The 27,175-nt window shown below is 45.4% G+C and overlaps 1 protein-coding gene across 3 annotated transcripts; it reads right to left on the bottom strand.

Annotated features, from left to right (window-relative positions):
• Positions 1–7,191: 7,191 nt before the first annotated feature.
• Positions 7,192–23,113, bottom strand: LOC112463361 (histone-lysine N-methyltransferase trithorax). 3 transcript variants are annotated; one of them, XM_025029736.1, is made up of 10 exons: positions 22,776–23,113; positions 20,479–21,910; positions 19,808–20,371; positions 19,262–19,695; positions 18,870–19,031; positions 18,367–18,762; positions 11,761–18,269; positions 11,304–11,466; positions 11,055–11,201; positions 7,192–10,760 (listed from the first exon to the last, which is right to left on the bottom strand). In XM_025029736.1, exons 1-10 carry the CDS (start codon positions 22,869–22,871, stop codon positions 10,587–10,589), a joined length of 10,077 nt encoding a protein of 3,358 aa, XP_024885504.1. In that variant the 5' UTR covers positions 22,872–23,113; the 3' UTR covers positions 7,192–10,586. The 3 variants fall into 3 exon arrangements, with proteins under 3 accessions (XP_024885504.1, XP_024885502.1, XP_024885501.1); XM_025029734.1 differs by having other exon boundaries at positions 19,844–20,371; positions 22,707–23,113; XM_025029733.1 differs by having other exon boundaries at positions 22,707–23,113.
• Positions 23,114–27,175: the final 4,062 nt, after the last annotated feature.

Here is a 27,175-nt window from a genome sequence, read left to right on the forward strand (position 1 = left end):
AGGCGGGGTAGGGGTAGGGAGAAGAGAGAGAGAGAGACAGAGATCGTGGATGATGCACGCACTACTCGCGGTCGCGATTCGCACCCGCACGTCGCACAATACCGCAGGTCCCGACGGTAACGACGGTATCTCTGTATACTGTGTACTGAGAGAGAAAAGGCAGGGCCCGCGTTCACCGTCGTTCGAGTCGTTTCGTTTCACCGTGGACTATACGCGCGCGGAAAGCCCGCTCTCGCACGACTGCCGCCGAGAGCGAGGGAGAGAAAGAGAGAGAGAGAAAAAGGGGTCCGTGACGTGCCGACGTTCACGGCTAGGCGCCATTTACAGATACTCGTAACACCGGCGGCGCGCGGATGACTCTCCCCGTATGGCGTATATCCCCGTCCGCTCTCCCCCCACCACTCGCGAGCGTCGCCCCCACCGCGCCGTCGCTCGAGTCTCTTGCCGCTCTCGCCCCTTCTCTTCCTCTCTCTTCGTTCCGCCGCTACGCTCCGGCCTCCCTCGTTCACCATCTTCGTCGTTCGCGCTCGATCTTCGTTCCCCGCGCGATACCCTCGTAATCGGCTCCCTCTCTCGCGCTCGCGTTTCTTCTTTATGTCGAAACGAAAATTCAACCGTCTCTCTCTGTCGCGCGCGCGCGCGCATTCCTTCTCCGCTCGCCCGCTCCCCGCGCCCCCGCTATCCCTCGATATGCCACTCTCTTTCTCTCTTCCACGCGCGCTCCTCCGCCGCTACGCGACATGCGTTTCCACTGTATCTCGGCGGTGTGCACGACTCCGTTCTCTCGATCCCTCTCTTTCTCCCGCCGCGTCGTAACGCTCCTTCCTCGTTCCACCGACGGTTCCGTCCGACCTATCCCAATTACAACGAACGTCCTTGAGGTGACTAACACCTCGTCGCTCGCTTCTCGCGGGAGCAGTGACGTATGTAGGCTACGACGTTCCGCGGATGCCTACATTTCGTTACAGACTATATGTTTTACGTATGTAAACTCGCGCGATACAGGGAGAAGGGGCAGGAGACAGGTGGATGCGACGATCTTTTCACAACTCGTTATACATCGCCTTATTACGTGCTTTTCCCTTCATACGGCAATCATTTTCATTTTCACTTTTACAGTGTACTCTTGATATCTTCGCCTCTCGCGCGCAAATATCTCTTTAATAACGACGAGAGGAAAATCTCACAAATGACTTTTAACTCGAAAACCAGACGACTGAACCAACACGCGAATACAGTCAATGCTCGCGGAGCAAACGATGGAAAGAGATATAGCGACTTTTTGTCCCTGTATTTCCACGACGCAGAATCACGATTGCGTCATTTTTCGAAACCGAAAAACGAGAGAAAAGCGTCCCGTCGCGAAACCCTCTCTCGGGAACGATCATCCGCTCGTCACGTACCTGAACGGTACGAATGCATTGTGGGGGGGACGAAGGGTGAGTGAACAGGAGAGGCAGGCGGAGGCCGGAGCGCGGAGAGAGAGTGAGAGAGAGAGTCGTCGTGAGGAAGGAAGGGGGAAACACGCGGAGCGGACCTTTCGTTGCCGAGGCGAACCACGCGACGGACGGTGGAGTCAGAGTCGCGTCGAGCGGAGCCGGGCCCCCTCCGGAGGAGGGACGACGACGACGGGAGAGGACGGCCGAAGGCAGAAAGGAGCTATATGGCTTTCTTGAAATCGCCGGAGAAAACGCGCAGCGTGGCGCGACGGCGGGGGCGGGCGGCGGGAGGGCGAGAGGTGGGAACGGCAACGCACGCGGCCCCGAAGGGGGTGGGGGTGGGGAAAGAGGGTGGCAGCAACCTGGTTCCCGAGCCCGAGTGCTCGTTTACATGCATATGTGCGCTCGCGCGTGCGCGCGAGCGCGCATGTGAGAACGAACTGCCGGGAGAGGTTATTCACTGTTCCGCGGAAACAAATGCGTGCGAGCGAGCGCGCGCGCATGCATGCGTTTACGACGGAGCGGCCGCGCGCGCTTTCGAGCGAGATCCGCTTGCGCGCGGGCCGCGGAGGCGCGAACAGAACAATCGTGACGTAAGAACGGGCGATCGCGGGGGAGGCGGAAAGCGACGGAGACGTGTGGGACGCTTATATACGTTTTGCGCGCTCGCGCGTTCCTTGGCGCACTAGTCGTCGCGTAATTTGGACGATTCCGGATGTCGGCTGCCAGAATAGGAAAAAGAAAGAGAGAGAGAGAGAGAGAAGGGATCGAGGAATGCGGGAAGATACAGGTGTAGCGAGAATCCGTGGATCCATGAATCTAGTGATTTATAAACGGACCGGGCTGCGCGTGGATTTAATTTAAGATGGAGATAATGATGGAAGAATTTAAAATAGGATTCCGCGCGTATGCGATTTTGAAAGCTCGATTGAACGAGCGGGCTACCATCCACCCGCAGAGAATACTTTATATAGGATGATTCTTACCAATCTTGCCCTTCCTTTCATTCTTACCTATCGACGCTTTAGGGAGAAACGTCGATGAATATAGATTCCTTTAGGCTTTATTTTCACGTGTGATCCTGTCATAATGAATTAACGAAAATGTTCAAAGTGCCTGTTTTTTCGCTGTAACGCACAATATTTTCTGACACGACCTGATGTTTACTAATATGTTATTATTTTAAAACGCGCTATAGCGCGTACGTTACAACCGACATTTCAAGCATTTTCTTTAACAAACCTGTATTAGAACGCCGATTACGCCGTTTCTTCATAATAATAAGATTTGATTAATACTTATTATCTTATTGAGATAAATATATTGCGTGTCTAATTGCACAACAGACAAAAATTTTCCATTAATTGTGAGATATATTTGTAATAAAGAGATATTATTTTTATATGAACTTGGAGACAATTTCATTCAAATAATACATGTATATATCGATCATCTCTTTTGTTATTAATTTCCGCGACTCAACGAACATTTTAATTCACCGGCCAACTGTTTCCTATTCTTAACTTGTTACGCATATGTTTTGCGTAGATTACGAATCATTATAAATATTAAACTATTGTGAGTAAGAGGATGCGTGTATATATATGCAATATAACACATTCGTTTAATTCACAAATCGACGCCCGACGATTAAAAATCTCAATCTTTTTTCAACTGTATAGGACACGCGCGCGCGCATCGATCGCATTCTTTTCTTATTTTTAAAGATTTACGTTGAACGTCCTCTCGATCAAATATAATTCTCCCTTCAATCTTTTCGCGTGCGTTCGCTCGGCTATTTCTGGCCGCTATTTCTCCGCTCCACGCTCGAAATGCGTAAAGCGCGTATACGGTGTCTTCGGGGTAAATCACGCCTGGGCGCAGAATGCAGAACATCCCGCGGAACGCGGCGCATCAAAACCGCATTTGTTTTAACGGGCGTTCCATTGAATCCGTCACGGTGAGTTTAGGTCGACCGCGCGCGGGGTTCGGCGAGCGGGGGATAAAGCGAGGCAAGTAATTTGCGTGTAAACAAATGCAGAACGTTCCACCGTACGTACGCCGCCGCGCGGCCGGCGCGACCAGCCACAAGATGCCGGTCATGCCGGTGTTGCCGGTCACGCGCGTTGCCGGAAGATCGAAATAACTGCATTACGCGCGTTCTCTGACGAATGTTTAGAAGAAGAAGAGAATCAATCGTCGAGATTCAAGTTAAATAATTTAAACGAATTGATACTTCGCGATAAAGAGGCAACTAATTTTTACATTTTTAAGTATATATTCGTAATCCTTTGAAAAAGTAATATTTAATAAGTGAAACGGGACTGATATGATATGCAGTCAATTAGAGAGAAAGACACACTTATATACGGTCCGGACTGGATCTTGGTAGTCTAATAATAGCATTGTGTAAATTTTGTATACTTTTTCCAAAGTCAGTAAACAGCGCGTCGATTTTTTGAAAGACTCATCATATAGCGGACGGTTTTATGTTTTGCGAAATTTAATTTCTTTATATTTGTTTCATATTTTTATCCTGACGACGGCGACGTTGTTGTGTATGAAAGGGAAAACTACACGCCACGGCAAAGGGTTAAGCAACATATTGAAAATATCCATCCAAACGGTCGACTAATTCTTCTGCGAAAACCATCATATATTTTCGCCATGTAAAATGCGTTATTCACCTAAAAAACGAATTCAAAGTCTCATGTATTTTAACTCGATCTCCATTTTCCTCAACAAAATATATAAGCTTGACATTCGGCGTTATCGCTAGCTGATCCGCTGCTTCAGCGCGGAAATTAAACCGCACGAAAGTGCGAATTGTTGTTTTCGATAGAAACGTCCTGGACGACGGCAGTCAATGACATACGCGACGCATCGTGTCGGATGCGACGGGACGCGCGTTAAGTTGTGCGAAGTTGCGAAAAAACGTAAATAAACGCGCGTCCCGCGCGGTTCATCGTACATACATGTGTTTGTTGGTGTCGGGCGGTGAGTAAGCTCGCGGCTTGCCGCCGCGCGTCCAACGTGGACGCAACGCGCGTAGACGCGTCGCGTATTTCCTCGGAGAGACGGAGAGGCGCAGCCGGCCGCGACCCGGGTCGCGTCGCGTCGTCCGTGCCATGACGCATCGCCGTATTCGCCGTGGCCGTTCGCGCGTGACTCGACCACGCACGCACGCACGCAATTGTACCTGCGTATAAACGTGTGGGCGAAAAAATTTTCACACACGTGTAATAAAAAGCGCGAGTCGCAACGGGACGGCGCCGGCGGCGGCGCGACCGCGACGCGTCGTCGAACGAAATGCGACGCTCGTCGCCTTTTTCGCTCCGTTCGTTCGCTCGTGGGAACGAGACGCAGCGAGATAATTAAGAATGGTCGCTGTGTGCGTCTCTCGCGACTAATTGCGCGCCCCGGCGATATTTGAGACTAACGAGACACACGGACTCTGACGGCCGCGAATTCTCTCTCTCGGCTGCACACGTATATGCATGCGTATGTACGTGCGTGCGATCTCGTTGAGGCGCGTCGCTGTGATAATCGCGGAGGACGATCGGGCGAGTGCGTGCGTCTCGCACGCGAGGACTCCTCGATGGCGAATCCGCTCCGCGGATTTCGCACGTCCCCGTAATTATACGAGACGGTGTAGCGTTTCTGTTATTACTCGTCCCGCTGCGAGTTTTACTGCGCAAAAAGTATCAATCCTGAGGCAGTTGTAAAATGAACGTTGGCAGAGGATCGTCTTGCCCTTCTGTTACGCAGGAATCTTTCGGATCACTGACCTCTTCCGTCAAATATTTAATCTGAATTCCATTTTACTTTTAATTTCGAAAACTCCAAGTAAAATAAACTTATACGAAGTATAATTTCAAAAATATTCCGATATATATTAAAAGAAAAACACAGTGAGAAAGCTTTATTGTTTCTTCAACACGAATTCCGAGCAGAAGCTTTCACGTAATAAATTAAGAACCAAGTGAGTCTAATGCATGATACATTTTTCCTCGATTTGCATTGAATTCTCAGAACTAAAATAAGATAGTATTAAAAGAGGAATTGACATTTCGCATGGTGCGCGGGCTCTGATGTGATTTTAATTTGCGCGAACCCGGCATTTGAGACCGATATCGCAGGCATCGGTCTGTAACGACAATGGCTGCGTTCGCTTTGGGTGCTTTCGCGCTTTGAAAGCATCACTCCATCTTTTTTCAACATGTAATGAGCAATAAAGATAGATACTGACGCTTTCAGCAGGAAAGCGCCCAAAGCGAACGCAGCCAATGTCGACAATGTTGTTTGCCGCACATGTCGACATTGGCGCACGCCAAATTACGCTCCTACGCAAAAAGAGAGGAATATACGTCGCGCACAGCAAAATGTTACAACACGCACATGTTTCTCTCATATTTCCACTTGTGTTTTTATTTTGTTAATTTTCTCGTATAATATATATACTAACAAAACATTTAATTACAAAACATGGGCAATATCTGTGTGTGTCTTTTTCCGTGTGTGTGTATGTAACGTGTGTATGTGTCCTGTGATGAAAGCGGCTATGTGTTTTCCTTTCCTATGCGGTACGCGTACCTTTTTCTCGGTTAATGTAGATATTACGATTAAACTTCATAAGTTCTCTACGATAAGTAGATGGATTGATAACGACAATTTACACGCAAAAAACGTGTGGCAAATGCCCCCTGTCCCTCCCTCTTCGTACCTCCCCCCTCCCCGTCCCGCCCCTCTCCACCTTCGGATTCGTTTCCGCAACTTCGTTTCCTCGTTCATTTAATCGCACTCATTTTTTAATCGCGAGAGTGAGTTTTGCTCGGTTCGGGCCACCGTTCACCGAAAATTCTCTCTTTTTCTCCCTACAACCTATATGTCTGTCATAAATATGCAAACGCAAGAAGGGATAAAAACGCTACTGTAATATGCGATATAATAATATTACCGTACTTCGATATTAGTTATAAATAGTTTTTTTTTTTTTTTAATAATTATTTGTCCAAACACTGAATATTTTACAACAGCCATCGAATCTCAACTATTTTGTAACTCTATTTAAACAGTTTGCAACTTTTACAGTTCATCATTCTTTATTTTTTTCCTCAATTTCACTTTTAATATTATTATGCGTATAGCGCGTGTCTGATCCAATATCATATCAATAATAGGGATATATCGTAAATTTTGTAATTTCCTAAAAAATATTCTCTAAAAAATATGTCGACCTAAAGATTATTATGACTGATAATCACAGACAATTTTTTCAATTTTTCTTTTTCCCTTTCGTACCGCCGTACCGAGTTTGTCAGTATAATCGTTATTTTCCGTCCTTCCCCTCTTACTTTTCTTTTTAAACAAGTACAGTATTTCAAAATTCTACACTCCGTTTAAACGTTAGAATAGTAGTTTTATACACGTCTTAAGAAGCGTTTTAAATTTCAATTTTTCTCCCCTTTTTTTCTCTCCTCTAATCCCTTAAATCGTAAGAATATTTTTATCTCCTCAGCTTATCCTTCTATCGAGAAGAGAAAATAAAGAAATAGATCGAAAGAGTGCGCGATGAGACGAAATTCCCGGTTGTGAGAGATCGCAATTGGCGTCAGACGGTGCGCCGAAATCGTCGCGTCGCGTCCCGAGAACGCGGTAATACGCGCCGCGCGCTTTATCGTTTCCGCGAAGTAACATAATCACTCGAAATTTTTAAACGCAACGCTGGGAACAACGCGACGCCCGTTCGGAGCGAGTCCGTCTCTTGTCGAGAGGTAAAACATGCGTAAAAGTCGGAGAGAAACGATCTACCTATTACATCTATACATTAGTATCATTTTTTTTCTTTAATTATTGTTAGACTACACGTTTATTCGTCGTACCGTTCTTCGGATGTTCGTCGTTTTTTTTCTTTTTTTCTTACACGCAGCGTTATTTTTGAAAGGTGCTGATGGGTGTAGTAAACAAACGGTGCTTGAATGTGCCCAAATATACGAGTGACTTGAGTAGTGATGTATTATGCTTTCTCTTTCTCCTCTTTTTTTTATGTGTGTATAGATTATAATTAATAGCGATAATAATAATAATAATAATAATGATGAAGGCTGTATGCGTAATACTAAGGTGGGTCGTACGCCCTTTCCACGCAGTTTAAAGAGTAGAGTTCAAAAAGACACAGAGTATGTTTCAGAAAGCATCCGATATAGATATTCGTTCGCATTCACCAGGCAAGGATTATCGGGAGACAAGTAAAAATCTCTTTTTTTCTCTCTCTCTCTCTCGCACACTTTTTGTGTCTTGCTACAAGCACACGCTCAAACTGTTGCCACCTTTTTGCCCGAAGTACTCGCGTGGATACTTTACAGAAGTCGTCGGTGATAACAAATGAGAAGAGAACAATGTATTGAGAATTTAAGTCTATATTCGCGAGTGTAGAAATGAAATCGGACGATGATGGATAGCCTACAGTTTACAATCATAATACATAGCGATGCGAAAATCGGGTTACATGGTATGTATGCCTACGGAGTATACACTTTGTAAAGCCGAAATTAATTCTGACGTCCGTAGCGTTACGCTCCAGGAGGCTGTAATCGAATCGAAGAATACACGCTTGCTCGTTTGCTAGAAAGAAAAGAAAGGATCTCTGATTCTTGTATCCGCGTCAATATATCAATGTGACTACCATATATATGCACCGGTCCTACATCGTTTTCAAGTTTTACGTTAGTACTTTTTTTCCGTCAACCCTAATACCATCTCGTTCATAATCAATAAATATCAATAAAATATCTAACATTGTTATATTTTCAAGTAAGTTACCATCCTTACTAGTCGTATTACTTTTCATGTACAGATTAAAATTAATTATCATTATATTAACAATATTCATCCTCGAATATAATAGTTATTAATTATCGGTAATCGTAATATAAAAAAAAAAAGATTCACAAAATATCTAAAAAATGGCAATTTCACGTGACCAGAACAGGTTTCCGTTTTCCCTCGTTTTTTCATAACTTTTTACAACTCAGCGTACGCGCTTTGTACCAAACCAGGCCGATTAAAATCGCACGTCTGACATTATTCGCGTGCTCAAATAATGCGCTCTCCTGCCACCATATTTCACCCCTTTATATTACCTCTTTAAATAATTCACGATCAATATTCTTCGTATAACGCATTTCTTATTATTATCAAACACTTCCGCACTGCAATCTTACTATCTCTTACTCTAGGCCATTTTTTCATGAAAAGTGCACTTAACGGTGTCCATGGAGCACCAAAATTTAAGGGACTACCACCTCGGCAGAAATTGATTAATCGCGCTAAAATACATCGTCGTAGTTGTGTCGGAGGGCGCCATGCTACGCCGTTGTTGCGGTTGTGTTAGTTTCGAATATAAAATATCATTTGCGTAAATATATATCTAAATCTATCACCGGGTGAAAGCGTAGGTACATGTAAAAGTAAGGCAAAACTGGACTTCACAGAAGGATATTGGTACGGAATACATGGTATATGTATGTATATATATCCGTAAAAATGTAAAATATATATTCCTATGTAAAAGCATCTCTAATATATTTCCCATTATGGGAAAATATCACAAACGTTCCCCGGAAACGTACCCGGAGACGTTCATCTCAAACAATGCGTAAATCTTCGTCGGTCTGAACGAACAAACTAGATTTTTGATAGAAATTCTTTTAAAAGGATTATTGAAAACTATTAGCGATTCTACTAAATAATAGTCAAACGAAATATCGTATCATTCGGATAATAAACTCGATGAACCATGATCTTGGCAAGGTGGAAGCACAAATATAGATGCGACGTCTAAAAAATGTACAAAAAGGAAAAAAACCAAGAAGGCAAATAATAACTCGAGCTCGCTTCATCATTTTCACGTACACTCTACCGGCAGGAATGCCTGGACATAATACATATACATATACCTGTACATATATGTCATATACGTATCAAAATGTCCAGGCATTCCTGCCGGTCAATGCAATAAATGAAACTTGATCTGAAAAACAAAAATATCCTCTCGGCAATGACGCCACGTAAATAACAAAAAATTGTATCAATGTCTGCCAAAGTAGGTACACCTTCGAACAATATCCTGCTACAGGAGACTGTTCTCACTTGCCATTCTCTATCTCTCTCCTTAATGCCTACATTCCTAACTTAAGTTAAAACTGGTTTGCTGTACTTACATCAAAGACGATATATCTAGTCTAACAATTACATATTTTACAAAAACATTTGAAATCTGGCCCTACAGCAGACATGAAATGTCACGAAGTTAGTCATACACTGTACACTAAATTTAAAATTTACACAAATCATTTAAATATACAATTGTCGCGTTATTTTATGTTCACGCGTTTGATAAGATCATTTGTACACGATTATTTATGTCATTTATGTTTTTATCTTGCGACACTCGAAAGAAATATAAATGGCTTTGTGAAAGCTGCGATCATTATATCGAAAATCCGTCGCTCTCTTATCATACTCTCGCGAGACCATTTTCCATTTTCATCGACACGCTCGTCTATAAGGGGAAGAGTTTTCAAACCCGATTAAATCGAGAGATCCATCTCGTGCAAGATGCACAGGAATTATGCGAACTAAGGAGCACTCGCATTTAGTGTAAAGTGTAAGATAACTTGTACACTTAAGCCTCAATATAGTAGATAATAGGTAGAGTCTCTAAAAGTCGTGCGAGAAAGCACAGGCGTGAATAAAGTAACACTTTCAAAAGTCTGAAGCGCGTAGTAAAACGCACGACTTTGTCGGATACGAAAGCGGGACATACTCGAATGGTTTATTGCTATAGGTATACGTGTATATATACCTCCCAGTTAAATCAACTACAGGAACGTAGCTGTCTAAAGTAACATCGTCGTAACCGCCGTGCTTCGCGTATTACGTCTGGCCTTCTAATATTTAAAATGTATAATCTATGTTCTTTTATAGTAATAAAAAGCTGCAATCTCTGAAAATAGTTTGATGATGAGTAAAATGAATAACATTCAATAAAACGAATCCTATTCGAAAGCGCGCGCGCAATTATAGCACATATTTCATTTCTTTGTCATCGGTCGGCTGCTTAGGATAAGCTGTATATACGCAGTCTCAGTTGAGGTATTTGCGACATTTGCGAGAACCGCAAGTACACGGGATCTTGATATCCTCGAATGGGAATTTGTAGTCGTACGTCAACTCCTCCCCTTGAATGATGCGACGAAGAGCAAAAATCAGTATGTGTTTCTTACCTAGAATGTCCACCACTCGCGAGTAGCAGTTTGGCTGTAACGTATAGATTTTCATATAATACAATGTTTATCGCAGAAATTTAAATGTATCATGTATATGTAATGTTATCGTACGTGACGATTACGTAACGGTATTAATATTAACTTAACGCTTGATTATATATTATGTAATCAAATTATATATAATGCAATTGAAAATAATTATACTTTTTTATATATTTAAAAACATTGCTACAAGTAACAATGTCATTAAGTAATAAAAGCTTTTGTCAATTTAAATTATTAGGTAAATTCTTGGTAAAAGAAAAAAGAAAGAAATGTCTCATACCTCGCACGAATGATTGATAAATCTAGCTGCATTGCCTTTCATAGTAGCATCAACAACTAGATGATCATCGATTTTAAACATGTAACAGCCTATGTTCTTGCTGTCATAGTACTTCTCTCTTTTGTCGGTCAAGGAAGATCGAATAACCTAATGATAATAATTTCAATAATGATAATAGTAATAGCGATATCGGTTATAAATATCGCGACATGACCTCCTAATATTTATAAATAGTTGTTTGCTACTTACTTCACCGGCGTATTCAATGACCATTTCACCAGGCTCGATATCTCTCAAACAAAACAGTCCTCTACCATGTATGTGGGAATAATACACACCGACAGATGTTTTTGATGTTTCTTTAAGTATTCTAAAGCGCATGGCCATGGGCAAATTGGTACTCGCGGCTCGCCTGAAACATTCATCACAATACTCTATACTCTATTGAATAAATTAACAACGGCGCTTACTTTTTTTTTATCTGAAATATTACAGATTCTATGTATAACCCAGAGAAATACAGCTTACATTCAATGTATAATGTATATTGTATATCAAAAAATGATACGCGATTGTTGATATAAATGCAAATGCATCACATCGGTGGTGCACAAGACTACGCGGAAATGCTATTAAAATTCATATTGATAATCAAATATCAGAAATTATAAATTAATTTATCTGTGCATATGCAACGAGCTTTTACCTCGATTCCGTTTCCGATATTGTAATTATGTTAGGATGCGGCCTGTGCTGCGACGCCAACCAGCTGAACATGTCGTGGACTTTTCTGCCCTTGAAAGGCTCCGCTCGTGCCGCCCCGTTGGCGCACGCCGCCGGCAAATCGTTCTCCATCTCGTCGGCTTTCGGCGGCGCCAGGGTATGGAATTTGGGCTTGTACTTGCTGCATCTATTAACGCCCGGCAATTGCTCGATCAGGTAAATGGCCGCATTGTTCTCCAAGCCAAGACTCTGGCACAAGGGATTGTGAGGCAGCGGGGGCAGGTTGTGGGCCTTGCGCGCATTCTGCACCGCCTGGTACACCGTCTCCCAGACCTCGGTCATAGACGAGGCGGTATGGGTGAAACCGTCCTGCGACTTGATCTCGTACATCAAGATCGGTCCCTTCGAGCAGTTCTTCTGCACCAGCGGTGGATTCTGCTGCGGATCGCTTCGCAGCGGCCTGATCGACTTCGTCACTATTCTGGGTTTCTTGACCGCTACGGGCGGCGCCTTCGCCTTAATTATGTTCACCTTCGCGTCCACGGGCTTTACCTTATCCTCGAGCTTGTTCGCCTTGAGCGTGAACGTCTTGATCGGCAGCAGTTGTAACGACGCGATCTGAGGTACCTGCTTCGATGGCAATATCTCCACGGATGTCACCTGCGGTGTCTTTTTACTTTGGGTGACCGCCTTCATGTTGCGCGTGATCTTGTAAGAACCGTCCTGTAACTGCTTCTGCAGCACTATCTTTAATGAGGTGTTCTGCAGCTTCTCCTTGTCGAGCTCCAGTTTGAGATTCTCCTTTACCTTCTCTATAGTCTCCGTATTCAGTTTGATACTGTCGCTGATGTCGTCGAGCGCGGTTTCAGGTTTCTTTATCTGTACGATCTGCTCGGTGATTTCCTTCCTCGGTTCCACAATTTCCGGCTCGGCTGGCTTGATCACCGGTTTCGTCGGCTCTTCGATCGCCAAGTCATCCTTCTTCGCCGGATCCTGCTTGAGCGTCACCGCCTGCATCGGCAGCACCCTGTTCATCGGTCGACTGGTCGGCATGTTGCTCGTCGGCACTGTGATTTTGTTCTGCACGGGACAGGAATTAGAGACGACCGGGCCGTTACTGTTGACGTTCGTGTTTGCACAGTTCGGACTCAACGCGATACCGCCGCTGTAGCTCTTATGCATGCTATTTACATCATGGTTGGACTTGTTATTTACAATTAGATTTCTCTGCGTGACATAATGATTCGATAGCGGCGGTATCTTGGACGATGATATGCTGGATTTGATCATGCTGGTGTTCTCCGATACGTGCTTCGAGTCAAAGTACGGCCGCACGCTGTTGCTCATCGGTTGCTCCGCGCCGAACAACGACTCGGTGATCTTCCAGGCAGCTCCGTGATTCGCCTGGACCGAATGTGCGACCGGACTAGGTCTCACAGCGACGCGGGGAATCATCGGCATCGCATGAGGTGGCGGTGGCGGTGCCGACAACGCTGGTGGTAGCGACAGCGGCGGCGGCGGCGGCGGCGGTGGTGGTACCGGCGGTGATAGGTTTGTCGGTGTCACCGCATTCGACGAGCATACGTCCGCCACCTGAATCGATGCCATCGGATGATCTATGTTCGTATTTTGACACGATACCGGTGACACGGCGCTACACGCGACGCCACCGTAAACTCGCTCTTGGGACGTGGCAGAAATGTTGACTTGCGGCGGCGTCGCGATTGGTTCCACTGATAGCGTTGGTGCTGAGATCGATCCTGGTGCTGGTATCGATGCTGGTGCTGGTACCGATGCCGATACCAATGCTGGTACTGGCGCGGGTGGTGCCGGAGCTGCTGTTGGTACCGGTGGCAGCGGCGGCGCCGATTGATTGACCACCACGTAAGGTACTCCGGACATGTTGGACATACCACTCACGCCTTGCACGCTCGCTATGTTAGGCACGCCGGTTATGTTGGGTACACCAGACATGTTCGGCATGCTTGATACATTCTGCATCGTCGGCACAGCTTGCACATCCACGATGGGCTCCATCAGCTTGGACGCTTGAAACACCTGTGTTGTCGTTTGATAGCTGCTAGCCAATACCTGTGGCACGGTGCCGGCCATGAACTGACTAGACGACATCACGGTGTTGCTAACGATCGTTTCCAAGCCGTAGTACATCGGTTGATTCGACACGAACATACCACCAGTTGGGTCGGTGAACATTTCCAGGGTGGGCGTGGAGCTCAACAGCAGCTGCTCCGACGATATAACGCCACATTGGATCGCACTGGGTTGTTGTTGTATGATAGTACCCAATACTGTAGGCTGTGTTTGCGCGATTTGCACACTCGGCAATATCGATATACCGCCATTCTGCAGCGCCAATAGATTGTCGGTGGACGGTGCCTGTATGTAGGTGCCCGGCACTAAGGAATTCGCAGCGATCAGCTGCGGTTTGAAGCCGGTCTCGTGCTGTCCGCCGCCTATCGTCGTGATGTATTGTAAGTTTTGGCCGGATTGCTGCTGTAGGGCTTCCACGTAAGCAGACACGATGCCTGGCGATGCCACTTGCTGAAGGATCACCGTGGGCGGTCTCTGGTTAGCCTGATGTAGCTGGATTACCTGGGGGGTGTTCGTCATCGCCGTCGGTTGGAATCTGGCATTGTGCGCGGCATTATGCGGTGCCTGCATCACGTTCTTCAAAACATGTTGCTGCGACTTAACGCTCTTGGCCTTTGACTTGGCCATCCGTAAATTTTTCGACTTAGAGGGGACTCGGGCGATCTGTGCACATGTCTGCGCGGACTCCTGCGCGGTCTGCACGCCCATGGACGAGTAATTGGGCGACATCTCCGGGCTTGGGACGGTCTGCGAGCTCGTGCTGTCCGGCGAATTCATTGGCGTGTTCACCATGCTGTGCGGCGTAACGTTAGAATCGCTGGAGACGGACGGCGGGTCTGTGATCTCCGTTATATGCACCGTGCTTTCCTGAGAAGGTAATACTGCTGGGTTCGGCAGGGTGGTGGTCCTACGAGTGTACTGAGTCTGTACGATCACATCGTTGGACGTTAATACTGTCTGGTGCACGGTCTCGACGGTGGCATGTGTCGCATGGATCTGCGGCGTGATAATCGCCTGGGCGATCGGCTCGATCTGGATACTCGGATGGGGTGATGCCACAGACGCCTCGATGGGTGACGTTGCCTGGATGTCCGTGTAATCAGTTGTCAGAGTATGGCCCTCGGACGGTGAAAGCGTGATGAATTGCGGCGAGCCCATGTTCGGTGAGAATCCCGACTCTGGCGACGCCAGCTTGTTATCCATGGTCTCTGAGTCGCTATCGCTGGTAATCATAGAGTCGCAATTGTCTAGATGACGGTTGTAACTCTCCTCGTTACGGTACGTGCGAGCACACCTTTTACAGGTGACTTCGATGTGCTCGAACGGCGACGACTCGTATGAGGTACGAATCAGCCTCTCGTGCGCCATCATGTGTTGTGACGAGACGCACTCGTCGTCGCTCGAGATATCACCTGCACCATCCACTTGCGGGATCTGTAAATTCATCTTGAGATTCTTTTCCTTGAACAAGACTCCCGCCTTGTGCAAGGTGCACCTGGCGGTCGGTGCGATCGTAAGGTTACCACTGCCACTCTTCGTCTTCTGTGACTTGTCACAGGTACTTGACACATGCGATCTGATGAAGCCGAAGAAACGTTTTGAGTGTAAAAGATTTGAAGGTCGCACGTATGAACCAAGTTCCTTTTCCGCGATCGGCTCGCCCCCGTCAGACGAATGCTCATCGTTAATGCCGTCCAATTGCGGGATCGATTCGGACGTTTGCAGGTTCGTGTTCTTCTCCTCGGCGTTGTACTCTGGTGAACTGCACTCGCTGGCGCTATTAGCGTCAGCCGATCCGTCGACCTGCACTATTCGCGGTTGCTGCTGTCTCGGATGCCAGAACAGTCTCTTATGCTCTTTTGCGTCGTCCCTGGCTGGCAACATGCGACGATTCAGTCCAGTAGAATCTTCAATGCAGTACTTCAACTCGCGCACGGAGTCGGATAGTATATTAGGCGTGTTTCCTCTTCCCACAGTAACCATGATACTCTCCGGGATCCTCAATTCATGGAACATGGACGTGCGTTCATTTTGCGCATCAAGAACAATGAGACCGGTCTCGTTAGACTTGGTACTGGATGGATTTCGTGGCAATTTTCGCCTCTTTATGTTAGAACCATAGGTGTTGTCTAGTTTACAGCTCCAGGTGAGGCTACAAGAACGTTGATGATGCCTCTGACCGCCGACAATCAATGGATTATTCGACATCACCTCGGATTTGGATCGTTTCAGCTCCCTGCCGCCGCGTTTCTGGCTCTTTGAGTTAAATAGGTCGTCCATGAGATCTTGCATCGCGGTCTTCGCCTCCAATCGCACCCAGAGATCATTGTGCGCTCCCAATTCCAGTAAAGATGAATCCATTTTGGAAATTTTGCTTTCTGACGGCTTTATCGTCTCTTCGACCTCCGACGACAGCATGTCATCCTTAAACAAATCTGTGCTGAAAGAACCGTCATTCTTCAAGTCCATGGCTAAAAAATCCTCGTACGACATCTTTGGAAAAATGTCCTGCATGGAGATTCCATCCAACAGATCGTGCGGCAAATCTTCAAATATGGCCTCCTTCAGTTCTGGTGGTAAAAGATCCGTGTTGTTTTGCTCCGCTAAATTCTCATCAACCTCTTTGTTACACACGATATCGATGAGCGAATCTAAGGTCTGTTTGACGGCCAAATAATCGACTCTCTGCGCGTCTGTCGACACTTCTTCCTTTTCTCGCTCCTTGCTGTGATCGATAGTGATATTATTCTCCATGTCGGACGAGACGTCCGGCATATGTACCTGCACATAAGTTCTAATGTAATATCTAACGATCTTGTATGGATTCACTGTAGACCAGTAAAGTCTGGAGCATTTGTAATCGCATGGTATTATCTTCTCAGTCGTGTCAGAGAATTCCGGAATGATGGTGCCCAGACAGTCGACCATCAAAGAACCTATCATCAGTTTGACCTTGTTGGGTTCGGCAAACTTCTTTTTCTTACGATCCAACTCCACGTACACCGGTCGCTTCAAACTGAACTCGTTCTCGTTCTGCAGAGATTTGTTAGCGTGACTATTCGAATGTGAAATGCAAAATACCGTTTTGTCGTCGTTGAAAGCGAGCCCGATGTTTCTCGCGCATGGAAAATGAAAGGTATTGCTGCAGTTCTTCGCGCAACATCCGATGCTCGCGCCCTTCTTGCCGCACTCGGAGCAGCGGATCAAACGACCCCTCGAAATGGCACTGTGAACATTCTGCAGTGAGCCGTCGATTTCCTCAAACACCTCATTTGACCATAGCGCGCAATTTGCGTGTACCCATTCGTTCTGCCCGCAATACAGCAGCCTGCCCTCTTTCGTCTCATGTCCGTCGCCCAAGCCTTTGCACAAACAACATGATCTGCTGTCCTCGACATGGATATTATACAGATTCGCCGTTTTCGCCGCAATCGCTTTCGGCGCTTTCATCACCTCCTCTTTCCATGCCTCCAGAATAGGATCATCAAACTTCGTCGTCAGAGCGGTGTCTTTGCTAACGTCTTTACTAGGCATTAATATATCGTCATTATCGTCGCTGCTCTTAAAATCCTTCGGCGTAAACCATGGAAAGACCTCTTGTAAAATATCGTGATACGTTTCTAACAGATCCTTTGAACCAACGCGGTTGATTACGTGCTCCATATCACAATGAAATTGCGATAATGATTTGTACTCGTTACCATTCACCTTACGTTTCACAGACATTAACGTAGGCGAGGGCCTCGCAATGATTTGTTGCTCCGAACAATGGCATTCCGTGACATCGTTCGAAGATACTGACGAATCCTGATTTGTCCAGTCTTTTCTCTCGTTGTCTTGAGAGTCCTTCGGAATACAGTTCTTCACCCTAACCGAGCATTCTTTTAGATGGAATTTCTGTCGTAGCCGTCGCAGACCTTTTCTACCGGGACCGTCCACCGAAGGTTCCTCCAAATCGAGCTTATTTATACCATCCCTGTAATTAGCACTCGAATTCGAGTCGGTATCCGCAAACTTGTCGCCATTGCACTCTTCCGATTCTTCGTTTTCCTTCGCACAGTTCATCTCGCTCTTATCTTCGGGAAACTCGAGTTTTCTCACGCTCGAAACTGGCCTGCAGAGGCACTCCTTTCTGGGACTCCACTTGAGAGCCGTGCAAATCTTGCGGTTTTTACTCAGAGATTTTATCACGCCGATGAAACCCGCCTTCAGCTCCGCTTCTATGGCATTCCTCCAGATAGAGGAATTCGAATTGGAAGAGCATTGGCTGCATGTGAATTCGATCGAATCGGGCAGGTAACTAAGTATCTGGTAACGCTCATCGGAAAGGCCTTCACAACGGGCATGTACCCAGCAGGAACACTCGCTACACTCCATCATCTAAAATAACGCAATCATAATATATGAGTTGTAGATACAAGTTAAATTTTGTGTCTGTAAATTTACTCTACGTCGAGAGCATCGCGTAGATACTCACCTTCGTGTCGAAATCGTTTTCGTTGTAACACCTCTGACACAAAGGACAATAGTTTCCTTGTTGTCTCAACTTAAAGCACATAGAGCAGAGAGGTAAATTACCAACGTGAACGTTGACACCCTCGCTACCGCAGCTTTTACATTTAATACAGCTCTGACAAACGTAAGGTCGATCGGGACTGTACAATCTAGAGCTAACACCGGACTTTGACAGACACGAATGATGAAACGACTGACGACAACGAATGCAGGATAATTTCGGACCGGATCTGAGATGGCAGGATTGACATATCGTACACCGGGGACAACACCAGTTTGGCTGCGCACAAACGTTCCATTCACTGGGTTCCAAACAGAAGGCATGGTATGGCTCGCAACAGCATTGACAGTGGATCAGCTGTAAAGAATAATCTTTATGTTGACAGTTCTCGATGAGACATAACGCATTACTATTACATGTCTACTTGTTATCCACCTATGAACGATATTTCAAACGTTACTTACCGGCTCTTTACCGGCGCTTCCGCACAGATAGCAAATAGCAGGTATATGAAATAGCTCAGAACCGATAAGGGCGAAACCCTTCGCTCCGACCTCAGAAGGGTCGTATTGCTCCCAGAAATCTATGGAAACTGTGTATACAGTATCCACAGCTGCCTTAGACACCTGTAATAAATATATTATTTACATTACTTTAATTCCATTAAATTCAAGTTTGTAAATAAGTTTTACATTTAATCAAATAAACAAAATACCAACTAGTTATAAAAAAGCAATTTTATACTACAAAAATGAAGTAACATGAGCTCATTCAGTATGCCACAAGAAGCAGAATAAATATTCATACAGTATCTACTTAGGTCACTTCCCTCGATTATGCCTGAAAGATATCTTACCACTGGAAAATGCGACGTTGATAAATTCTGTTGCGGTTTTCCCCTTCTCGAATGAGATTGTTGTGCCGTGTTAACGTTAAGATTTAAATTATTATCTTCATTATGCTTCTGCATTTCCTTGTCTTTCGTAATATCGTCCCTCTTCTCAGTTCTTTCGGTTTCCTTCAACGTCTTTGGAATGTTTTTGCCGTGTTCGTTGTCTTCTTTCGCGTCTACAGCGGGAAAAGTTGCAATGGGTTGCCCAAGCGCGACACTGGCGCTTCGACAAACGTGCTTAACTCTCGGCCCTTTCAACTCGAGCCTTTGTCTAAGAGGTTGTGAATGTTGGCCACCGGTCGAAGAGGCAAGTATTGGATTTTTAATTTTCTTCCTTACTTTAATCCTGTTATTTTTCCTCCGTTTTTTGTTAGGCGATATACTCATCGAGGAATCAACTGCAATAAAATCATGTCGTTAGTACAAATATACAGCAATACAATCTAATATAGCAATACTAATACAGCAATACAAAAAAAAGCATTTATAAAATAACATAAGATGTTTTACATTTATCTAATTTCGTATAGAAAAAGCCTCCGGTACCCTGATAACTGGTTTTCTGTCCCATTTCGAAATTTCTCCAACTCATGGCAGACTTAAACAAATTTCTTTCCAAGCTGTCTTCCGCAGGCCAACTGAGTTTAGACGGGCCCAAATTTTGCCCCTGACCATCCTCGTCTTGACTGAGCGGCAGAGAAATAGTTAAAGGGTCTCGCATTAAAGGTGGTAACAACGCGTTTAAACCTGTCCTCAAGGCAGGTGGAATGTCGTAACATTTCAAACACATTTTCAACCAACACGCCGGGCATCTGGCTTTATAAACGCATCTCATGAGATTCCATTGTTGACTCCTCACAACAGGCGGGACTAAACACAGACCATCACCTTTATGACACTTGAGAATGGGAAGAACGTTGTTCGAGGATTTAGCGCAAGCCTGATGTTTGATCATTTTGCTTATAAACTTTCGGCAAGATTCGCAACTGTGAATGCCAAACTTGCGCGCCTGTTTCACAAATCGATAAAACCGTACTGCGCCGCAAACACCGCATTTTATAGTTCCTGTTAAGCCTGAAAGATAAACAATCATAATTGTAAGATAAATTTTACGCCGGAGATGTAAATGTTTACATAAAACAGTTTACAATCAAATTTGCTATAAAATGAGAAATATATACCTAAATTAGTGCTTCCTCCCATGGTGTTACTGGTGCTTGTTGTTGAAAATGGTCCTTCTGTTCCAGCTAAACACTTGTTATCCAACTTTAATCTCGCTTTTCTTAATATAACTTTGCCACTATTGAGTTTTATTCCGCTGAATTCGGATTGCTCGCCTTCTGAGTGACTGCTGTGCTCGCTTTCGCTTTCAGATAAATTGTTTTCCGTCTCAAAATTGTTCAATGTACTAACCACAGTCTTATTACCATTTTCAGGCTGATCCTCAGTTTCTGCACAGCCATCTTCCGTTAATCCTGCACCACTTTCAAAGTTCGCCTGATTACTTAAATCGTTCGCTATTTCATTTTGAGTTCCTGATCTCGTCTGAACTCTGGAAGACTCGAAGTGTGGAACATTGGAATCGGGAAGAACTTTTGTAGGAATAGAAATCTGTTTCTGATTTCTGGGAATTGTTGATTTCGCAGTTTGTGCCGTCCTGCTCGAGTTTTGTGAGCATTCTTGATTATTATTAGAGCTGTCGGATGTGCCATTTGATACTTTATTCTTACATGATATATTATGAGATTTCTTTACTTCTCTATGAGTGGGTTTTGATATTTGTGCGTTTTGTACAGAATTCGCTGATTTCTCCGTATTTTTTATTGATTGAGTTATAATCTCGGCATTGGAGTCTTGAATCACCCTTTTTGGCTTGCCTCTTGCATCTTTATTTTTAAATTTTGTACACAACTTACTAACTGCATCCTCTTTCAATTTTGATTCCAAGTCGCTGAGCTTATCCGAATTTAATTTACACTTTTTGACGTGTATACCAATTTCATTCTCGCTATGCTCCGTACCAGAAATTTCTTCCAATTCCTCGATGAACCTCTTATTTGGCTTTATAACTCTCGACGAATGCACGCTGCGAACAGGTAAAACGAATTTTCTTACTGTGCTAGGCTTCTCTCCAGATTGCACCACCAAATTACGTGTATTACTCCCATTAGATTTTGCCCTTTGAAGCAATCTTTTCGCAGTACTATTACGTAACTGTCTGGTTCTTTGATGCTGGTCCAAGATGTTGTTCACTGATTTTAGCACCGGGTTTTTCATGTAATTCGAAAATTTAACGTTCTTACAATTCTTACGAGTCTTAGCTCTGTGAATCTTTGGAGTATGTTTAGCATTCGGGTTTTTAACTGGTTCTGTGATGTCTTTGACTGGTTTTGGATTTGCGTCGGTAAGCTTCTCTGCGCTGTTTTCGATGTTTGTAGGAGAATTTTTAACATCAGTAACGTCCTTCTTCGTGCTGGACTGTGGTGCAAGATTTTCGACTGTGACAGACGGCACGTTATCGCTGGTCTTCTCCGCATCGTGTTGCTGTGTTTTTATATAAGATGCAGAAAGATTAGCCTCTTTAGTGCTAAATCCGTGGAACGGTGGATGTTCCTGGGGGGAAAAGATTACCTGTATGAGTATTGAAAATGACATACTACACCACAATTCTAATCTACATGTATACGATTCTTGCAATACAAGTTTTTATACCAAAGTGCCAATCTTCAAGTTATGAAAGTAAACAAAAACAAGTGACTAGTGTAAGCAAAGTTTACTTTATCTACATGACAAATGACAATTCGTCTGCTACAGACTGAACGGACTGACTCTGATTCGCAAGTGCCGACAATTCTACATTCTTTCCGGCTGCCAAGAAGTTACGGAGCAAGGACAGCAGAAGGTATGTCACACTGACGTACTCCGTACCAAGAGCGGCCAGGACAAGAACATCTACAAATCGCTAGAGCTCGACCGACATACGGAAGGGGAGGTGACGCTAAAGCGAGAAACGAGTCGTCGAACGGCAGATAACGGACGGAGGCCAGGCCGCGAAGGCGTCGCGCACCTGCCGCTCGACGATCGGCCAGCGCCGATAGGTTAACCCGCGCGCGCTTACGCCGCGCCAAGGCTCCGTCGGCCCGCGTAATCGCGAGTCCACCGAACAGCGCGTTCGCCTTCTCGTGACGCTCGCCGGACGATGTATACGCGCCGAGCGGCGAGACGCGGTGCGTCGCGGGACGCGACGCTCGTCGATCTCGCGCGACCTCGGCGCGGCCAACGACAACGACGGCGACGACGGTGGACGAATGATGACGGGGACGGTGACGGCGAATGGCGACGGCGACGACGACGGCAAACGGCCGACGGCGGACGCCTCGGCGCGACGACTTTTTTTGTTCCCCCTCACCTTCTCGTTGTCGCCGAATGTTTCGTTGAACAGGGAAAGTCCGTAGTAGATGTTCTCGGCGACAGTTACCGGATCGTTCTGCGCTGCCTCAGGCTGGCCCAGCACCTTGATCCGTTTCCTGGTGGCCGTCTTCGGCGGCTTCCCGGGAAACTTGGACCTTCCCATGTTCACCTGTTTTCAACGACGGACCTCAACCTCGCAGCGAAATTCCGCTTCCATTTTACTCGCGATTTGTGCCCACGGCCGAGAGGCGCACCGACTCTCTCGCGTACGCTATACACCGACGTATGTACGCTCTCCCGATATACGCGCGCGCGCGCGCGCGCGTGCTCACACGCACACCACACAGTACACACACGGCGAGTATACGCGAACGAACATGGACACCGGGGCCGCCGTGTGACTGCGTGTGACGCGTGTCGGTGTTGGTCTCTCTCGGGCCGCTGCCTGGTTCGGCCGCCGTCGGCCGGCGTCGGTCGCGCTCGGCCGCGGCCGCAAAATACGCGCGTAGTTGTCAAACAGAGAGCCTGGGCTACTAAGGCGGGCCTCGCCTCGCGCGCCGTCGAAACTCGAAACGCGCTCGCGCGCCGCCTTCGCCTTCGCCTTCGCCCGCACCTTCGTCAAGGCCTCCGCCGATCTTTTCTCGCTTTATGACGAATCCGTCGCTCAGGCACGCTCGCAACGTTTGAAATTCACGGAGAATACGGAGATTCGAACCGGCAATCAGGTTAGAACTTTGATATTCGACGGCCGCCAAAATGATGCCCGCGTTTGTTCGTGTCAATGGAAACGCGGCAATTATTGTGGCACAAGCAATATATTTCTCTCCCGCAACTGCGACTTGGAAAGTTAACGTCATTTTAGAAAATATCCATAAAATTACATTTTTAAATACTTTTGATACTTAATTATGATACGACTGCAGTCGTATCATCGAAAAACTTTAGCGAGGATATTATGTATTAAACTTTTTAGATATCCCTATCTTAACGCATTTATTTTTAATTGTACTTTGTCTTCGGGTCGGACTCGATTGTGTCCGATAAGGATCTCGCATGCGAATATATCGGGGCGACCCCGGCAAAAAAGCGCAGCGGGAAAAGGGCGATACGCAACGAGCGACGTTGCTCGAACTCGAGGGGATGGTCACGTGACCGCCCGGCAGGCCGGTCGGGCATTGAGAACCGCGACTGGTTTGAACGCGACATAACGCGCCGAACGTTTATTTCGCACGACGAATGTTTTATTCACGAGTTATTGCCTGCCAATAACTTGCAGAGTTGAATATATCGATTTTATAATCTTGTCCCATGGATAAATAGAGAACGCGATGGGGAGGAAAGACAAAAAGTGGAACGATTTTATTAAGCGGATTAATTTGCGCCGCATCAAGCGCGAATTTTAAATTTGTTTATTAACGGCTCGTAACCGTAATTATCGTAATAATACCACGTAAAAAAAAAATATCCGCTTATTCTCACCTTTCGCATGTGCAATTACGAAAAGTATAACTTCTATAACACGCGCGACCGTATGCTTCACGCAACGTTCGGGAGCACTGAGAGACCAATTACGCCGTGTGTTTCGTGCATAGTTCATTAAGTTATACTTTGGTACGTGCTCTATTAAGAGGTTAACGTACGAAAAGTACTAAAACGGATAATCGCTCGTGGAAAAACCGCGTCGTGCGAGATAGCAAAGATCGCACGTATACCGATATGTGGTACTGCTCCATTTCTGATACCGGCACGATAGCGCGCGCGCGCTCAGCTCCGCGCAGCTATTTGCTTTTCTATATTTCATTGCGCCTTCCTGCACATCTCTCCATTGGAATTAAGCTCAGTATCCTCTTACTCGGGCTCAGGCCGGCCTTTACGGAAGACTTACCGGCGATTCGTTTACGCCTTAGCGCATTCCCAGATTGTCGGTGCATTATTTCCGCCGAAGCTATCGCACGGGAATGAAGATCGTCTTTGCGGCGCGCGGTTCTTAATTGCTTCCGGTATATTCTATCAGCGTGTACACACGCTCTCTCGCTCCGCGTTACTCGAACGGTAATTAAGATTGCCGTAACACACCGCGTCGCTTTATGTGGACGCGCGCGTCGCGCCGGCTTCGCCTCTTCGAAAAGCGAGGCATTAAAAGCGGACCGAAGAACCCGCGGCTCGTCGATAGATCGATTTCTTGTACGTATATTTCCGTATACGCATATAGGACTTCTTGAACTGAATGCGCCGAGCGGGAACATCTGCGCCCATCCACATCGACATGTAATATTTAAAAGCAGGGCTGATACGCTCTAACGCGGGAACGGGATTAAAATTCGATTTAAATTATATATATTTAAACGGGAAACGGTCCAGGTCGGGTCATCTAAAGGCGAGCGGTACCCAAAGTAAAACGTACGGTAAGATATTTCCGCGGATATTTCAGGATTGAGAAGATATTTATCGCGAGGAAATATATTAGGACATATCTCTCGTAGACGCCCGAGGAAAATTGTAGCAAGATAATCCTTTGTTTACGCTCTGCGTGATAAATAGAGGCGAGTAAATTGCCCGTATTATCGCTACGAACGGAAAATCTATCTCCGTTTCTATATCCGGAAAGGTCAGTTCTGTATTTGGGCGATTAGATATATTTTTCCCCTCAATTTAGCGCGTACCGTTTAATGAGTCCCATTTGTTAACTTTGTACTTGCGTAATGTGCATTCCATGGCATTTAAAATAAACGTTTAATATTTGCAATTTGCTTTATAATGTAACGCAGCTGTGCTATTATAATGCATGTGCCTCTTGAAATAACCGGTAATAACACATACATTTATATCGCAGATTTCGCTCTGTTCAAATTTCAGCTTGTTCTGATCGAAAATAAGATTTATTGGTTCGATACTGCTGTGTTATATTCGGTAATGCAGTAAAAAAAAACTGTTTTTTTTTTATAATTGAAAATATGGAACTGAGACTCTTAATAGCTCTGATATTTTTAACTGTCATTCCTCATTAAAGTTTGTTTAAGCAAAAATCAAATACGACGAAATATTGTTAAGTATTGTTATTTGTGCTCCGTAACTTTTTGCCACACACGCCACCAAATATAAACGAAACTCGAGACCAAATCGATCGAATGATACGTGTTATGTAACACAATTTTTTTTGCTTTCTCCTGACCGAATCAAAACTAGAATATCCGACATCACCTTTTGAACGCTTCTTTTCTTTTCCTCTGTACGCATTTCTATAGATATAACTAACAATGTCGTATTGGATTAACAAAATAGATTAACAATTTAATAAATCCCTGATATTTCTGTTAAGTTACATAAAAATTCAGCGAGACATTTATTATTAGTCGTTCTAAAATAATTCTTAAAGGACCTATCAAACTCTCTTATTTCTTTCTTTATTCAAAATTTTATTCACGACTATTGATCTGATTAAAGCAACATTTGTAACACTTGTAATGTATCATTAAAAACATCTGTTTTAAAAAAAGAAAAAATATACGCCAAGTATATTTAAAAATATTAGAAGTGTATACATTATTAAATAAAACAGCTTAGCAGCTCCAAAATAGATATAAAATCAATTTAATTAACCGAATATTACCGAGATAATTAGATAAATTTAACCAAACTACTGAGATAAATATATCATAAACCGATGTTTTTTTTATTTTTGCGAGAAAATCGAAAAACGTTGCTTCTAAATAAAACGCTTGCTTCTATTATTTTCCACATATTTGGTCCAAAGAGTTCTCCTCCGCGTTTCTGCAGGTAAAAAACGGTCCTTATTTTTTCTTTGATTCTCCGCGAAAATTTGATTCTACGAGGGAGAGAGAGAGAGAAAGCCTTCCCGTGAAAAAACCCGTCCCGTTTTTTTTCCCCCTCGCGTTCTCCGAAAACTCTGCTCCGTGTGTGAAATTGTGCGCTTTTAACTGCGAGCGATCCGTTTATCGGGTCGCGCGCTGGCCGGCCGGCCAGAAAATCACCACCTGCCGCGGCTGCCCGAGCTAAATGTCGGACCGGCGCGTGTCGTCGCCGCGCCGAATCGCGGTGCGAGAACAGGCATCTGGCTCGAGGGCGCGTCGTCGTCTACGAGCGGCCTCCTCCGAGGCGGCTCGTTACACCGGCGCGCGGCCTGGCGAGCAAGCGAGCGAGCGAGCGAGCGAGTTAGCGAGCACGCTTATCTCTCCATCATTCCGCTCGAAATACTCGAGCGGGTGTGGTACCACCGGTCGTACTCGTTGGGATCGGTCAGCTAGCCGGTTGTAACGGAGCTATAAGATCTGCTGTTCCGTTTCGTTGCTTTGCATCGCGCACCTCTCTTCCGAGGCTGCACCGCCGCTGTGACTTGCTAGAACTTTGCATAGAAATATCATCCTCGCCCAACCGATTTCGATCTTTTTCACCGGTACAAGTTCAAAAGTCATTATAACCGAGAAGTTATTAGCATCGCGCATAATT

This window comes from Temnothorax curvispinosus, unplaced genomic scaffold, assembly GCF_003070985.1.
Source record: "Temnothorax curvispinosus isolate PA1 unplaced genomic scaffold, ASM307098v1 QBEX01013138.1, whole genome shotgun sequence".
NCBI lineage: Eukaryota > Metazoa > Arthropoda > Insecta > Hymenoptera > Formicidae > Temnothorax > Temnothorax curvispinosus.